The sequence below is a fragment of the Gopherus flavomarginatus genome, chromosome 2 (genome assembly GCF_025201925.1).
Source record: "Gopherus flavomarginatus isolate rGopFla2 chromosome 2, rGopFla2.mat.asm, whole genome shotgun sequence".
In the NCBI taxonomy this organism is placed as follows: domain Eukaryota; kingdom Metazoa; phylum Chordata; order Testudines; family Testudinidae; genus Gopherus; species Gopherus flavomarginatus.
This window is the reverse complement of record NC_066618.1, coordinates 28570418-28587243: the sequence shown is the minus strand read 5'-3', so window position 1 is coordinate 28587243 and position 16826 is coordinate 28570418. Positions and strand designations below refer to the sequence as shown.

General features: G+C 41.2%; 1 protein-coding gene across 5 annotated transcripts in view; it reads left to right on the top strand.

Annotated features, from left to right (window-relative positions):
* The window catches only part of CCNY (cyclin Y), a 231379-nt gene that overhangs the window by 173855 nt on the left and 40698 nt on the right, over positions 1–16826 (top strand). For all 5 annotated transcript variants that reach the window (XM_050939147.1, XM_050939148.1, XM_050939149.1 and 2 more), the window contains 2 exons: positions 7752–7852; positions 14512–14547. In XM_050939147.1, coding sequence (XP_050795104.1) covers positions 7752–7852; positions 14512–14547 — 137 coding nt within the window. The remainder of the gene's footprint in view (positions 1–7751; positions 7853–14511; positions 14548–16826) is intronic.

Below are 16826 nucleotides of genomic sequence, written 5' to 3'. Positions count from 1 at the left end.
GCCAGGCAGGCTCCGCGGCACTCCAGTCAGCGGGGAGGGAAGGACGCAGGCTGCCAGGCTTGCTGCAGACCTGGCACCGGCTGGGGCAGACCGAGTGCACAGCCTGCTCCCAGCAGGGCTCTCCCCTTCTCCGCGCTGCTGCCCCCTACAGGGCTGCCTGATCGGCCAACCAAAAAAAAAAAAAAGCGGAGTTGTGCCGCCTTAGGATTTGGGCAGAATGCCGCCCCGTAGAATCTGTCGCCCCAAGCACGAGCTTGCTTGCTTCAGAAGCACATCTTCTGACCTGTGAAATAGGCCTCCGAAACAATTCTTTGCCAATTGCTTCAACCCACATTTGCTAGTTGTGGCTTAGAAAATAACCTAATGCTATTTGAGGCCTTCTTTAACTGTAGGGCTTAGGTTTCAGTCTCTGGAGACCTGTGGTATTTTATTATAGAGAGGGAGGGGCTAGCCCCCCCTCAATTGAGATAGCAATTACTGTTCCATTAATATGCTAATTTCAGTCCAGTTTTACCCTTTGCTCTCCCCTTTCTGCAAGTCACAGTATCACGTTTTAAATGTTTAGGAATCTGGTTCATCTTTGACCTAAAGCAGTTCTGTTTCTTAGTAATCTACTGCACAGAGCTTCACAGTGCTCCGGGCAAGCATCACCAGTAGTGCTGACTTGTGAGTTGTGCTACTGGTCCCCTCCTAACATTCTGTAAAAAAATAAGTAAAAAAAAAAAAAATTGTAATATCACATCTAGAACTGTTCCCTAACAGGACTCAGAGCTTCCTCTTTCTTCATCCCTTTGATCCTGGCATTTTCTTAAAGATGGGTTGGGACACTGCTTCATTTTACGTACCTTACGGTGAGCTGTCATGCACTTCTGAATGGTTAAAAACTAGAAATCAAGCTTCAGCAGTCTATTGCTGCCTGGAATATAAACCTTGTTCTTCATTATCTTTGTCTTTACTGCTTTGTCTGTAGGTCAGTCTCCCTGTTTTGTCTTTAAGTACGAGAGGCTTTTATTTTAGCACCTAGTGCTGGAGCTCACTGCCCAGTTTAGGCTATTTTTCTTTCCTGGTACTCCTTAATGTGTTTTTTAAGATTGTACCCAAAATTGACCATGTAAAACACACAGTTATACTTTCCATCTATCTACCTCCTGCCTTCCCTAAAGAGTGGGTTTGGCAAACCCTAGATCTGGTCAGGGCCTTGTAGTTCCACCTGCACTTAACACCAAAACTCAGGTTTACTAAATCCTTCTTTGTGTTTTTTCAAGGCCACACGAAGGGACAAAGCGCCTACTGTTGATCTGTTAATCTAGGCTTATATTGTGCTCACCTCCGTGGATCTGAGCCCTTGACTAAATGGATCCAACTATGCATTAAATTGTGTTTGTTTATATAGCCAAAGGGCGTCCATGTCCTTTGCAGGAGACAGCTTGTTCCTCTGGCAGGTTGAAGTTCTCCTGCTGAGAGACGGTCTTGTTTTAGGAAGCCACCTGACAATCTGCTGGCACATTTATCATTTATGTTATGAGGGTGAGTGCCTTCTCACAGATTCATTGGGACTGTAGCAGTTCGATGTTCCTTTTAATTGAAACGCTTTTGGCACTTTTTTTGGTAAAACCCATGTTTTCCATGAGTGTTTAATTTCAATATGAAATCAGTTATGTGGTGAAATAGCAGCGATAGCCTCAGCTCAGGAGCAAATTATCATCAGTGCAAATTATAGGTGGTTCTTCCACTATGTGTCAATGTGAATCCCACTGTGAGTAGGCATGTGCTTGTGTACAAGATGAGAATTTTTTGAATAGCAGCATCCTTCAGGGCCATACATGCACCCATGTGTTCCTGTATGAAAGGAGAGAAGGCCGGGGTCATCACGACCTCCATTACCACCAGTGGCAGCAAGATGGAACCTGGTGAGTGTCTGACCTGCTAGGTCTTTTTGCCTTCGGCTAAATTTCTTCACACTCTTCATAAAGCCTTCAGAACTCTTCTGATTCTTTGACATACAGCCTCCATGAATGATATTGACCTGTCTGGAGGGAATATTTACAGGACAAACTTCCCAACATGGGGCTTCTCAACATGGTAGATTAGAAACCTGCAGGTTTCAAGCCGTACCCATCCTGCGATGGGCTAATTCCATTTAAAGATTCACAAAGCAGGTGCCTCTTCAGCTTAGGAAGATTTCTGCATACCAAGATGTTGCTCATTGTGCCTTTCGTTCTCCATAATAATGCACAAGTCATGAGACACTCAGTTGAAGGCTCACCTCCTTGAAGCAATCTATAAAGATCTCTTTGGATCCTGAGGAGACGAGTTCCAGTGTCCAGACAGCAGACAAGCCAGCTTGATCCCGTTCCCTGTCTAGTAGGCAGGTGACTCCAAAGAGAAAATGAGTATAGACCTGGCATTAGTGCCAGTACCAAAGCTGGCACTACAAACACCATTGGAACTGAAGCTGATGCCAGCACTGAAGTCCAGCTCTGAAAGGCACAGAGGCAGATGTGAAACAAAGCTTTGTGTTCCCATAAAGACAGGCCACCTAAGGTCTCAGGGGAAAGCCACCAAGTCCCCCATGGTGTCAAGGGCTGGTGATAAGCAGCAGCCTGTGTCACAGAGAGTGTCTTCTCCAGCAGTGATTTGAGCTCTGTCATTGCAACCTGTACCACTGGGGAAACCAGGGCTTTCATCAGTACCAAGACACCTGCTGATACTGATGCCAACCCTGGTACTGAGAGTGCTGTATACCTTGGCACCACCCACAGAGGTGGTTTGTTCCTCTTCTCAGTCACCAGGACATACCTTCTTCCCATCTTCAAGCAAAGGGCACTCTGAAATCTGTGTTCAGTATCACTCAAAAATCTGCCAGTTCTTCCTCTGGACTCAGTCACCTGTGCAGCAGGAATGGCATTAGATTGGCTGATAGCAAACAACCCAGCCATACTGTTACAGTATGTGCTGTGGCCCTGTTGGGCCTACTGGGATCTTGCCTCACAGGACTCTGGAGCTGTCTCCAGCTGATTTGAGGAAGAGGTCACTCTCCCTATCTGCTTCTCTGGCCAGATCATCTGTGCCAGACCACCAGGAAGACCCAGACCCTGGGACAGAGCAAAAGCGGTGTCCTGTTTCACTATCAAAGGATGCCTTTGGCACCGATGACTTCGTAATTTCAGGACCTCCTTATAAGAATTGCTGAGACTATAGGGATGGGGACTTCAGTCTTGGAGAAATTGCAAAGGTGTTTGATATTTGACAATTCCTAGCTTGACCAGATGCATCCTCTCCATAAATGAGGGTCTGCTCAACCCAGCCAAGGCCTTGTGGCAAACACAATTCTAACTGCAAAACAGGTAGAGAAATGATGCTAGTCCCTCAGTCTGCTTTTAAAAATGTTTCTGCCCCTACCCCAGTCTGGGTTGTCATGGCAAAACTCGAACATTTTAAATGAAAGAAAAGTACTTCTAAGGATAAGGACCCAAAGAGGATTGAGCTGTTTGGGAAAAAATCTTACTGCTCTACCTCCTTTACAACTCTGAGTGGCAAATTGCAAAGCCTTACTGAACAAATGACTTTTTTGACTTGGGACAGAATGAAAACTTTCTCTCAACTTGTGCATGACAGGAAGGAGGAACTCAGGGATATAATCAAGAAAGGCCAATTGGTGGCCAGGATGGTTTTGCAGGCAGCACTTGAAAACCCTTGACACTGCAGCCTGATTTATGGCCACAGTGGTGACTGTTGGGAACATCATGATTCTAAGTATCAGGCATCCCTAGGGTGGTGTAGGTTACAATCAAGGACCGGCCTTTTGAGAGCATGGAATTACTCAGCAAGCATACTGACAGTGCTCTATACTCTCTAAAAGATTCAAAGGTCAGTATGGTGCCCTCCTTGGGGATTTACTCTCTGACCCCCATGCCACAAGCCATATGTCCTCAACCCCATGCTGTCCTATGACTTCTGGCAAGCTGAGGATCATACCACAAAGTTGTGCTACAATAGGAATCACCAGCCTTCTTCCTCCTCTGCAGTGCATCCTGTCTCTCTGGCATGTCAGCAAATTTGATAGGACTGTTTGGAGCCACAACAGATCTAGTTTATAGGACACCCCTTTCGGAAGCAGACTTGGCCCATTCCCCCTTTCAATTCACACCCTATCTTGTTCCAGGATAACTTTCACGTGTAGCCAAGTAGAGCTGGCCAACAAACTGTTCTCCTGTCTTATGAAAACTTGAGATTTTGAAAAAATTCCTGGTCTGCATCAGGTCAGAACGAGACCTTTTTGATGTTTTTCACAAAAAGAGAGAGAGAGAGAACAAGACTCACCCTGGAACAGTCAATAGCCTAGTGGTTAGGGCACTCACCTGGGATGGGAGAGACCCAGGTTCAGGTCCCAGCTCTACCTGAGTCAGACACTGACTTAAATGTCAATCTCTCACATCCCAGGTGAGTGCCCTAACCAGTAGGCTATTGGCTAATCTGGGGCAAGGCTCTCTTTCTCTCTCTTGCCCTTTTGATTTTTCCAAAAATTGCAAACCTTTCCTGACAAAAGTTTAGTAGAAACTGTTACGTTCTCGCTTAAAGATGTGCTTTCAATAAATCAGCATTTTCCAGCAAAAAAGTTTAATCCAAAAAAAAATCCAAACCAGCTTTGTAGAGAAGCCCTTACCTTATTGGAGAGGCTCTGTGCCTTCCAATTACCTCTTGCTTAGACCAGGATGACAGAATGTGGAACCAAATATGTCTTTTAAAGAGGGAGTTGGGAAAGACAAGGAATCCATTCTTTGGCATAGCAGTGGGGTCAGATGGCACTGCGGACTAGGAATTGGAAATGTTGCTCTATCTAATGAGTCTAATGTTCATATGTACAGAATAGTTGGTTCCTTTATGGTACTTTCAGAAATTCAGTGCTCACTAGCCCCATGCTAGGGTTTTGGTTTAGTACTTAGATGAAGTGTAAATACTGTTTACTTGTGCAAGCGTAAAGCAGTGGTGGCGTTATGACATTGCTTTCTTTTGTTACTTATTACAGTAGAAAAATCTGCTGAGTATATGTAGTTAATCCAATCCTATTTATCTTACATTTTATAACAGAAATGTTCTTTGACATTTAAAAAGTACGACTGGATTTTTCAAAGCCTTTTCTATTTTTGAGGGGGTTGTGATACTGTTCCATCTGTACATATTCATTTTGTTCAGATACCAAATAAGAGCCACTGCAAATGAGTCTGACTTGCTCTGGTTTTACTCTGGTCAGAAGTGAACATCATGGTTGTGAAATGCACTGAAGAACCTAATACAGACCTATGAAATAGCAGATGATGGGATAGAAGTTGTAAATCATGTGAAGCTTAGTCATTTCTTCAACATCCTGCAGCACCAGATAGTAGTATATTCTACGGTGTTATCACTCTGAGTGCTTTCACTTTTTTTACTTCATGTATTACATATGTTAATAGCTTGGGTGTAGATGGATTAAAAGTTCCCAAATTAATGCCAAGAGTATTTCTGAATTCCCAGGTGATAACCTTTCCATAGTTAAGGTTGCAGCTAATTTGCTGCTGTATACCAGATTTTGCACCCTTTCTAAATCTCCTAAGAAAATATAAAGCAACCTGAAAATGTATAGGTGAAGTCAGGGGCCTGGATAGAGTTTGTGAGGAAGCTGTGAAATCATTTGAACAAAGATTTCCCAATACGAGCATTATAAATACCTGATCTGTTTCAAAGTTGCAAAAGTCTTCTAACGCTTTTGCCCAGACATAGGGAAAAACATACAATTTTTATTACTGGAATCGAGTTAGTGCATGTTACCAAAGAAGGTCCAGAAATTAAATGGGAAAAGTTATTAGGCCTTTATTTCAGAACTAGAGTGAGATAACACAGTGCTAGTGATGCATTTATAGCTCACAGGCACATTGCATAGACTAGATCTGGAAAGGAGCACTGAGATGGGAGTCAGGATACCATGGTGCAGATCCTCAGCTGGTACAAATTGGCATAGCTCCATTGAGTGAATTGTCTCTCTGACAATGCTGACCCATATCTCTTCCACTTAGTCACAGTGCCACGCAGAGAGAACAGGCCAGGGAAAACCAGTAGTAAGTCATTAACTGAGGGCTGCTAATGCTAAAAATTTTCTTTAGGGAGGCAAAGTGTAAGCTACCCTTAAACAGCTAATGGAAAAAAGCCCTTGGTGAAGAAAACCTCCCTTGAGGTTGGCACTCTTGCTAGCAATCACTAAGTTTCAGACTGGCTCCCTGTGGGCACTGCTCTCCAGCAAGTCTGAGTGCTGCTCAGATAGTGGTGAATCAGGGCTGAAGTTTTGTAGAAAGCAAATTTTCTATTTAAAGAAAAGTCAATTTTGGTTTCATATGTGTCAAGGTTCCTTCCCCACTCTGAACTTTAGGGTACAGATGTGGGGACCTGCATGGACACTTCTAAGCTTAATTACTAGCTTAGATCTGGTATCGCTGCCACCATCCAGAATTTTCAGTGTCTGGATCGTGTCCTGTCCCCCCAAAACCTTCCCGTCCCTGGGTAGCCTTGAGGGACTTCACCAATTCCCTGGTGAACACAGATCCAAACCCCTTGGATCTTAAAACAAGGAGAAATTAACCATCCCCCTCCTTTCCCTCCACCAATCCCTGGTGAGTCCAGATCCAATCCCCTTGGATCTAAAAACAAGGAAAAATCAATCAGGTATTAAGAAAAAAGGCTTTTAATTAAAGAAAAGAAAGGTAAAAGAAAACCCTCTGGGAGAGATTAGCATACCAACTACTCTCACAGACAACAGATTTCAAACACAGAGGATGTTCCCCTGGGCACAAATTTAGTTACACAAAAAAAAAAAAAAATCCCCAAATACCCAATTTGATTCTACCTCTAATTGCATAAGACAAGTTACAAAGAAATAAACATAAACCTATTTATTCCTTTCTAAAACTTACTACTCTGATAAGAGGCTGGTTCTTTGATCTTTTTCGCTCCGGCTGAAACTGAAACTCTAAACAAAGGAAAAACTTCCCTCCTTCCTTTTGAAACATCTTGTTTCCCCATTGGTCCCTCTGGTCAGTTGTTAGCTAGGCTAGGTGAACTTTTTTACCCTTTACAGGTAAAAGAGGCATTAACCCTTAACCATCTGTTTATGACAATATGTTTTATCGAGTGTTCGTCAGATTAACGTTCTTACATTTTCTCATACTTTAAAAATGTTTTGTGGGGGCCTTTTTGCTCTAAGCCTTCTGTTCTCCACAATATTTTCCCTTTGATTTTTCCCTTTCTCCCCCATTGTATAATCTTCAGTGCGTTATTCTTCTTCTTTCAAACTCTCCCCATTACCTGTTTCATGTCTATTTCTAAATCCTCTTTTGTCCTCTCTTTTCCACTGATGCACACTCTCCTGTTCCTTCTGGAATGAGGACCAGAGTGCAGAACTTGTTCATGTTTATTTCTAAATGTAGATGGTGAAAGTTTTTTGGGAAGGCAGGTGGGGTGACACAGAATGAATTCTCAGGTTGGTGTTTAAATCACTTCTAGCTTTTTGTGCTTTCAAGAAAGAACCATTGGGTGGGGAAGGGATTGTTTTGATTTTTATATAGGATTGTTTTTGACATTTCTAAATTTCTTCAAGACATGATCAGCTTTGAGAGAGTGATTTCTCTCTCTCAGCTACTTCTTAATTGTGATGTCTCCTCAGAAAAAGATTTTTGTATTATATAATTGCCATTGTTCTTTTGCATGTTATTTCCTAGCATCCTCCTGGGCAATTGAGAAGGAAATACAGTTCCTGCTCCACTATTTTCCTGGATGACAGCACAGTCAGTCAACCAAACCTCAAGTACACAATTAAATGGTGGGTGGTGTTAAATTCTTTGACTTAAACATATATTTTATTATTTCTAAATAATTGCTAAGCAGGCACTGCAGAGACCAAGCTACAAGATAGTGGGTTTTTGTGTGTGTGCAGTCATATATGGATGTATTGCAGGGGTTAATGGGTGGGATTTTCTAAAGGTTTTTTTTTTATTATTATAAAGATTTTTGATGCTCAGCTCCCTCCAGGGTCATGCCATCGCTATCCGCACTGCACTTGTTCTCACAAGAATGGAGTGATCAAGGATTTCAGTTGTACTTGTGATGAGTGAACAAGCCTCTGATTGGCTAGTTTGCTTTGAGTGAGCGCTCAAAAATTAAGATAGGTATTTGGTTATCCAGTACTTGTGAAATCCTGTGAGAACATGCTCTTTTTCTAAGATTTTCAGAACTTCCTGCTTCTTCTGAGATTGGAAATATAGTACTTCCAGATTTGGCGTCCCCATTCAATGCAGGCAAGCACTGCACAGCAATGAGCTGACAATGGGCAGCTTTGTGTAGGGAGTGCACCTCTGGCTCATCTTCACATGGATTCTCAACATAGCTAGGTTAAGTTACCATCTTCACTAGAAAATTTTGACATTTAGATTGAGTGGAAATGCAGTTGGTGTTTGGAGTATTGTTCTTTCCTCTACGCTCTGTACAGTGGAGGAAAAATGAGAGAGTAGATGGTCAAGCACCTTACATTGTTAAAAAAAAAAAAAAAAAAAAGTTGCTGTTTTGAATCCTGCTGAGATTTCAGTCATCTGTAGTATCTTTATCTTTGTGTATGCACATTTAATGTAAAGTGCATAGGTATTTACATATAAGACCAGACATTCAGACTAATGTATAGCATTGGTAATCACTAACACATTTTGCATTTCTGTAAAAAGGCAGTTGCACACAAGTTTCACGATAATGTCTCCTGCGTTATTTCTGCCTGTAATATATTGCCTTATGCTTCCCTCATTTTTAAAAAAAAATTGTATTAAAAGAACCAGAGGACAGAGGGGCAGCATATAGACCACTTCCTGTTCTTAAACGTTACTGAACTAGGTCCTTGGCCCTTCCTCATTAATTTTGGTGCCACTCTAGTAGCGCCAACGGATTTAAAGCTGCCTCCTGTCAGTACTTGAGGATGCCTCTAGTTTAGAGGAATCCTCAGATGGTTTAGGACTGGCTCCCCAGTGTCGGGGAGGGAGTGTGTCAGGGACAGGAGGGGGCAGGGCCAGAGCTATGTGCATTGTGGTAGTCCAGGCTGAGCCATTATCCACAGTGTAAATAAGAGTAGTCATTATGCTGCTTTAACTTTTATCAAGAGGCTGGATTGGCCCCAGCAGACTCTGGGATTGGATGGCTGGAAAGTTGATGGAAGGCTACTTATGGTCACAAGCCCCTCCTATCCCAAATGCACTGATTGCTGATCTGATCCAATAGGTTATTTTAAAACACAGCAACATCCTAAATTAAAATATTCAGGGATCTGACTTAATCCACCGAAGTTAGGAAATGCAGACTCAGCCTTTGGACTACTTCATAGGTTTCCAAACAGTGGGTGTTTTTCTAGTCTGTGGGGTGATGTTTTGTTACAAAGCCACCCTTTAAGGGCAGCAGATACGGCTGTGCTTTCAGATGTCACATACCACTCCACTGAAGTCAAATGGTATACATAGATGTTCCTGAGGGCAGAATTTGGGCTGCATTTTTAGTCTTAACTCACAGTTACCTGAATTTTTTCAGTCACATCAAATGATTAATTATCTTTCCTTCCCCCCCCCCCCCTCCTGTGGGTGGGTGGACATGTGTTCAGTAAGTAAGGTACACTATCCAGGGAATATTTAGTACTTTTTAACATCTTTTTTTTTTAAAAGTTGCAATTTTAGATATGGTCAAGCAGTTTAAATCTAGGAATTTCTAAAGCATCCGTCACCAACAGCTAAATTCTATGTTGCCAAAGCAAAATACAGTTTGCAATATATGACATTCACCTTCATCTGAGGAAAAAAAATTGTATTTTCTACCATGTTCCTATTTTTCATCTGCTTGTCACCTAGAATCATTTGAAATTCCAGAGAAACATGCAGTATAGCTACAGCCTGGTGTCTTCTCAACATGTGGGATGTCTGGCACATCACAGTTATCTTACAAAAGTTCAGAGGGGAAACTGTGAAACAACCAATTAACTTTTTGTTAAATGAAGCCTGTCATAAATATAAAGGGAAGGGTAACAACCTTTATGTATGCAGTAACACAAAATCCCTCTTGGCCAAAGGTACAGAATCAGTTCAATTAACCTAGTTGGCACTTGACCAGAAGGACCAATGGGAAAGAAGATACTTTCAAATCAGGGAACCGGGGGGTTGTTGGTGCTTTTTTTTTTTCTTGTTGATTCCATCTCGGGACAAAGAGAGAAACCAGGCAGGTAAACCAGCTCCTAACAAGATCCTGAAATGATACATCTAAAATTACAGAAATTGTAAATAATGGCAAGGAAATGCATTAGATTATCTTTTGGTTTAGCTTGTGAATTTTCCCTATGCTAAGAGGTAATTTGTAACTGGGAAGAAGAGTGAGAGGGGAATCCTCTGTGTTTTAATTTCTTTTATTTGCCCTGTAAAGTTATCTTCCATGCTGATTTTGCAGGTATGATTTTTAGTTGTTTTTTTTTTTTTTTAAATAAAATTCTTCTTTGAAGAACCTGATTGATTTTCAGAGCCCTGAAAAACAGGGATTTGGTCTGTGCTCACTTTGTTAACCTATTGGTTGGTATATTATTCTCAAGCCACTCCCCCCCCCTCCAGGAAAGGGGGTGAAGGGGCTACAGGGGATATTTTGGTAGGGAGATAGGGCTCCAAGTGGCCCCTCCCTGAATGTTTGTTTTAATCACTTGGTGGTGGTAGCAATACCATCCAAGGACAAGGAATGGAATTTGTGCCTTGGGGAAGTTTTTAACCTAAGCTGGTGAAATATAAGCTTAGGAGGTCTTTCATGTGGGTCCCCACATCTGTACCCCAGAGTTCAGAGTGGGGATGGAACCCTGACATGGTGGCAGCGTGGTGGGCTCATTTTGAACCAGAAGCACAGACCTTAGGATTTTAAAAGGACACTTTTTAGCTGAGAGCAGCTGGAGGTTTTTTTCTCTGCCTGAGGGCAGAGTAGTTAAGTTCTTGCAAGAAAATTCACAAGCACAAAAAGTGGGAATGTGCTAATAAAGTTTGTGGATGACACATAGCTGGGAGATATTGCTAACACAGAGAAGGACCAGGATATCATACAGGAAGATCTGGATGACCTTGTAAACTGGAGTAGTAGTAATAGGATGAAATGTAATAGTGAAAAGTGCAAAGTCCATGCATTTAGGGATTAAAAACAAGAATTGTTATAAGCTAAGGACACATCAGTTGGAAGTAACAGAGGAGGAGGAGAAAGACCGTGGAGTATTGGTTGATCACAGGATGACTCTGAGCCGCCAATGTGATGTGACCGTGAAAAAAGCTAATGCAGTCTTGGGATGCATCAGGTGAGGTGTTTCCAGTAGAGATAAGGAGGTGTTAGTACCATTATACAAGGCACTGGTGAGACCTCATCTGGAATACTGTGTGCAGTTGTGGTCTCCCATGTTTAAGAAGGATGAATTCAAACTGGAACAGGTACAGAGAAGGACAGTAGGATGATCCGAGGGATGGAAAGCTGTCATATGAAAGGAGATTCAAAGAGCTTGACTTGTTTAGCCGAACCAAAAGAAGGCTGAGGGGAGATATGATTGCTCTCTAAATATTTCAGAGGGATAAATATCAGGGAGGGAGAGGAATTATTTAAGCTCAATACCAATGTGGACACAAGAACAAATGGATATAAACTGGACTCTAGGAAGTTTAGACTTGAAATTAGATGAAGGTTTCTAACCATTAGAGGAGTGAAGTTCTGGAACAGCCTTCCAAGGGGAGTAGTGGGGGCAAAAGACATATCTGGCTTCAAGACTAAGCTTGATAAATTCATGGAAGGGATGGTATGATGGGATAAATTAATTGCCAAAATTAGGCTATCTTTGATTATTAGCAGGTAAATAGGCCCAATGGGATGTTAGATGTGGTGGGATCTGAGTTACTACAGAGAATTCTTTCCTGAGTGCTGGCTGGTGAGTCTTGCCCACATGCTCAGGGTTTAGCTGATGGCCATATTTGGGGTCGGGAAGGAATTTTCCTCCAGGGAAGATTTGGCAGAGGCCCTGAAGAATTTTCACCTTCCTCTGTAGCGTGGGGTATGGGTCACTTGCTGAAAGATTCTCTGCACCTTGAGGTCTTTAAACCACTATTTGAGGACTTCAGTAACTCAGACATAGGTTAGGGGTTTGTTACAGGAGTGGGTGGGTGAGATTCTGTGGCCTGCGTTGCGCAGGAGGTCAGACTAGATGACCATAATAGTCCCTTCTGACCTTAAGTCTATGAATCTTGTTAGGAGCTGGTTTACCTGTTTGATCTCTCTTGGTCCTGAGAGGGAACCAACAAAAAAAGCACCAACAAAACTGGTCTCTGCCCTCTCCGCCTGCCCCGCCCCAATTTGAAAGCATCTTCTTTCCCCGTTGGTCCTTCTGGACAGGTGCCAACTTGATTAATTGAACTGATTAACCCCTTACAGGTAAGTGATTCTGTACCTCTGGCCAGGAGGGATTTTACTGCATACATAAAGGTGGTTATCCTTCCCGTTATATTTATGACTGAGCCTTTTATGTCAGACTCATTAAAAGAAAATACTAGACTAGCATGTAACAATGAATCATTGACAGAACAAAATGTCAATAAATAGGAACAATGAAGTCCGTCCTTCCTCTTTATTCCCTTGTAAGTTCTAGTGGCTGCTCAGGATGTTAGAACAAGTAATTAGGTTGGCGGTTCTGCTTTGTCTTTTGGTGTTTACCTTCTGCAACTGTGGGGTTGTTCAGTCAGGAGCTGAAAACTGACAAATAATCTGAGGAATAATCTCTGGACAAATTGGAGAAATGGTCTGAGGTAAACAGGATGAAGTTCAATAAGGATAAATGCAAAGTGCTCCACTTAGGAAGGAACAATCAGTTTCACACATACAGAATGGGAAGAGACTGTCTAGGAAGGAGTATGGCAGAAAGAGATCTAGGGCTCATAGTGGACCACAAGCTTAATATGAGTCAACAGTGTGATACTGTTGCAAAAAAGCAAACGTGATTCTGGGATGCATTAACAGGTGTGTTGTAAACAAGACATGAGAAGTCATTCTTCCGCTTTACTCTGCACTGGTTAGGCCTCAACTGGAGTATTGTGTCCAGTTCTGGGCACCGCATTTCAAGAAAGATGTGGAGAAATTGGAGAGGGTCCAGAGAAGAGCAACAAGAATGATTAAAGGTCTTGAAAACATGACCTATGAAGGAAGGCTGAAGGAACTGAGTTTGTTTAGTTTGGAAAAGAGAAGACTGAGAGGGGACATGATAGCAGTTTTCAGGTATCTAAAAGGGTGTCATCAGGAAGAGGGAGAAACTTGTTCACCTTAGCCTCCAATGATAGAACAAGAAGCAATGGGCTTAAACTGCAGCAAGGGAGATTTAGGTTGGACATTAGGACAAAGTTCCTAACTGTCTGGGTAGTTAAACACTGGAATAGATTGCCTAGGGAAGTTGTGGAATCTCCATCTCTGGAGATATTTAAGAGTAGGTTAGATAAATGTCTATTAGGGATGGTCTAGACAATATTTGGTCCTGCCATGAGGGCAGGGGACTGGACTCGATGACCTCTCGAGGTCCCTTCCAGTCCTAGAGTCTGAGTCTATGAAGCCATATTTTTCTTGTTCTCAGGGATGAATTAGATCAGTTTGCCATATTTGCACACAATTAAAGTTTTGAACTGTCTGTGAAGACTTTCATGTTTAATTTTTTAGTTTGACTTTTAAGTAAAGAGCAAATATAAATGCTTGGCTGAGAGCAAGAAAAACGCATACTATAATATGTTAAAATAAAATAGCTAACTTGTAAATTGATGCTTAATTAAAAGGAAAAAAAAAGAGCTTGGTATTTCAGTAGCTAAATTGGGAGACAGCCAAAATGTAATGGATTTAAAAGTAAAAATCACACAAGCCACTACAGGAGAAGTAATTCACATTAGCTTAGTAGCATTAGCAAAACCACTGATCTACAAATGCAGTTGATAATAGCCTGAAGGTCCACGGAGGAGTTCAGCCAGGGGTCTTACAAAAACGCTTTTATTAATGACCGACCTCTGTTTTACATTCCAGAGAATATCCAATCCTTCTAAGGCCTTATCTTGCATCTTTGAAGTCAATGAGAGTTTTGTCATTGACTTAAATGGGATTAGGCCTTTAAATAGAAGTTATGGTATGGAGTACATGAGATGAAGGAGGAGAAGGAAGACAGAATTTTATGGAAATGTGACTGACTCAATATATAGAGTATGAATGTTCCATATGGCAATTTATCCACAGTGAAGAGTGGACACTAACTGCCAGCAAAATACTCCTAAATCACTTTCAACAGTGTCTTTTACTATCTGGGCTTTGTGCTGTTTTAAATTTGTATGGGGAACGCGGGGGGTGGGCAGGTGTGTGTGTGAGAAATGTATTTGTAATCTTAAATTCGGTTCCAAGGGATTAACTCTATATTTTGCTTTACAGTGTAGCTCTTGCAATATATTACCACATCAAAAACAGGTATGTAAATAATGATTCTCCTATTTTAAAAAAATGTTCAGTGTTTCTTTTTAATTTTTTCCCCCTTTGTTTATAGCTTCCCCCCACCCTGGGTTAAAGAGAGTTCTCTATAGATTATATTGCTTTTGTGGCAATAAATTGACAGTTTTAAAAAATAATATAATGATGACTAAGTGTGGTTCAAATTCATTGTAGTATTAGAAAATCTGGACTTCTGTTTAACCATTTTACTAACACACTCTATGGTCACTTACTCATAAAAAAATAGTACAAATTACAACACACACATCTAAACTGTGTCCTGCTGTGGCTTCTGGTTTGCCCTTTAGTAAAGGTTGCTTTAGGAACCATTGGGTCAGTGAGTAGTTCTGAGTTATCAGTAGTGATGTGGCATGAAATAAAAACTCATATATAGTGCAATGAGAGTGGCATTATAAATAAGTGAGTTAGCCTCAGGAGCAAAATTATTCACCAAAATAAGTGTGCCAATACCAGGTAATGTTTGTTTGGTTTTAGCTCGGGTGTGGTGATGATTAGGAAGAGGGCGAGAGAGAGATCTAGAAATAAACTATTCACTTCATACTGTTAGAGTTTATTTTTGTAAATTGACTATTTTTTTTTAACAATTCTGTTTTCTGAGAGCACCCTTTAAATGATCTTTCCTGAAATTGTTGGAAAGGGTTTTCAGCTTCCCTATTGAAGTTTGTTTTTAAACAGGTCTTTTCATTAGGGGAGGAAATGACTCAGGCTCCAATCCAACAAAACACTTAAACATGTGCTTACATTCAACCATATGAATAATCTTGTTGAGTTCAATGGGCCTACTCACATGCTTAATGTTAAGGATGTACCTAAGTGCCTGGGTGAATTTTGCAGTGGGATCCACAAGCATTGAAGCTGGTGGGACTCTGTTTGCACAGGTGTGAGGGTCTGCATTAGCAGCTACTTATGCAGCCTCTACAGGGAAACACTTAAACTAACTTTTTATAAAAGTGCTGTAAAGACCTGATCCAAAACCCATCAAAGGACTTTGGATTGAAACCTAAAAGTGCAAAGTAAACAAACTGGAAAAAATAGATGAGGAGTGGAAATCTTAACTAACTTCTTTCAGTTTATAGTAATCTGACTGCTCAGAATCCCACAGTCTTCAGTGAGAGTGTAGCCTGTAACTATAGTAGGTAACAAGATAAGCATGGGTAAATGTTTATGGGATTGGGGCCTGAGGATCACGTAATGAATGTGATACTTGTAACATTCACCCTTCTTGGTGAGGATTAGGTGAGTAAATGGGGATGGTTGTGTAGGATCACTTTAAAAAAAAAAAAGTGACGCAACCAGACTAAAATATTTTCTGCTCCTGTTTTGATTTTGTACCTAAAGGGTGTCAGTGCCAATAATCTGAGAGCTATGTGCACTGAATGTTCTCCTGTTGGGAAGCTTGACTGTGTCTTTCGCTGTTCTAACTGAGAGGTGAATTTATCAAGAAAGAACTGCACTGTCTTCTGTAGATGTGCATTGATACACAACATATTGTAAATGCGCCCTCTGCTGTACTCTTCAGAAACAGTTCTAGTAGTGAAGCTGTTGAAATCTCTATTACATTTTCTTAGAGAACAGACATGAAAGGACAGTCTATGACTCAAGATTAAAAGGACAATTTGAGGACAACACTCCATTGTTCATGCTACTGTAACAGTAATAATTTGTTAAATGTTCAGTTTCCCAGCACCACAACCAAAAGTGAAGCAGCAGTGTATATAGGATTTATCAATACTTGTCATGGTTGTTGGTTTACTAGCACAGTCCGGCTCCCATACATGTCAATATGAGTCTGACTGTAATGGAAATTGAATCTGACCCCTGCTTTGCAAGGGAAGAAACTATTTAAGAAATATTTCATTCATTCTTTTTCTCTCCAGCACACCAGATTTACCCAAAACTAGATTACTTTCTAACTTCCCAAACTGTAATCAGATTTTATAATAATATTTTCAAGAGAAACTATTGATAGATCAGACCTATCCTAGCTACATGTTTCCATAGTTAACCCAACGCTCTAACTGTATTGTTGTAAATGTCATCCCTTCTTCTCCCAATTTCTTTTTTTCATTGTTTGTTGTTCTCTGTTGCATCTTTCATTATATTTAGATTTTTAGCTCTATCAAGCAGGGACCGTGTCTCTCTTGTTTGTGAAGTGCCTCACATGCTTTTGGATGCTCAGAAAACAAAACAATAACAAAACACTTCAGATTTGATATTAAATACTTCACTCCCAGGAG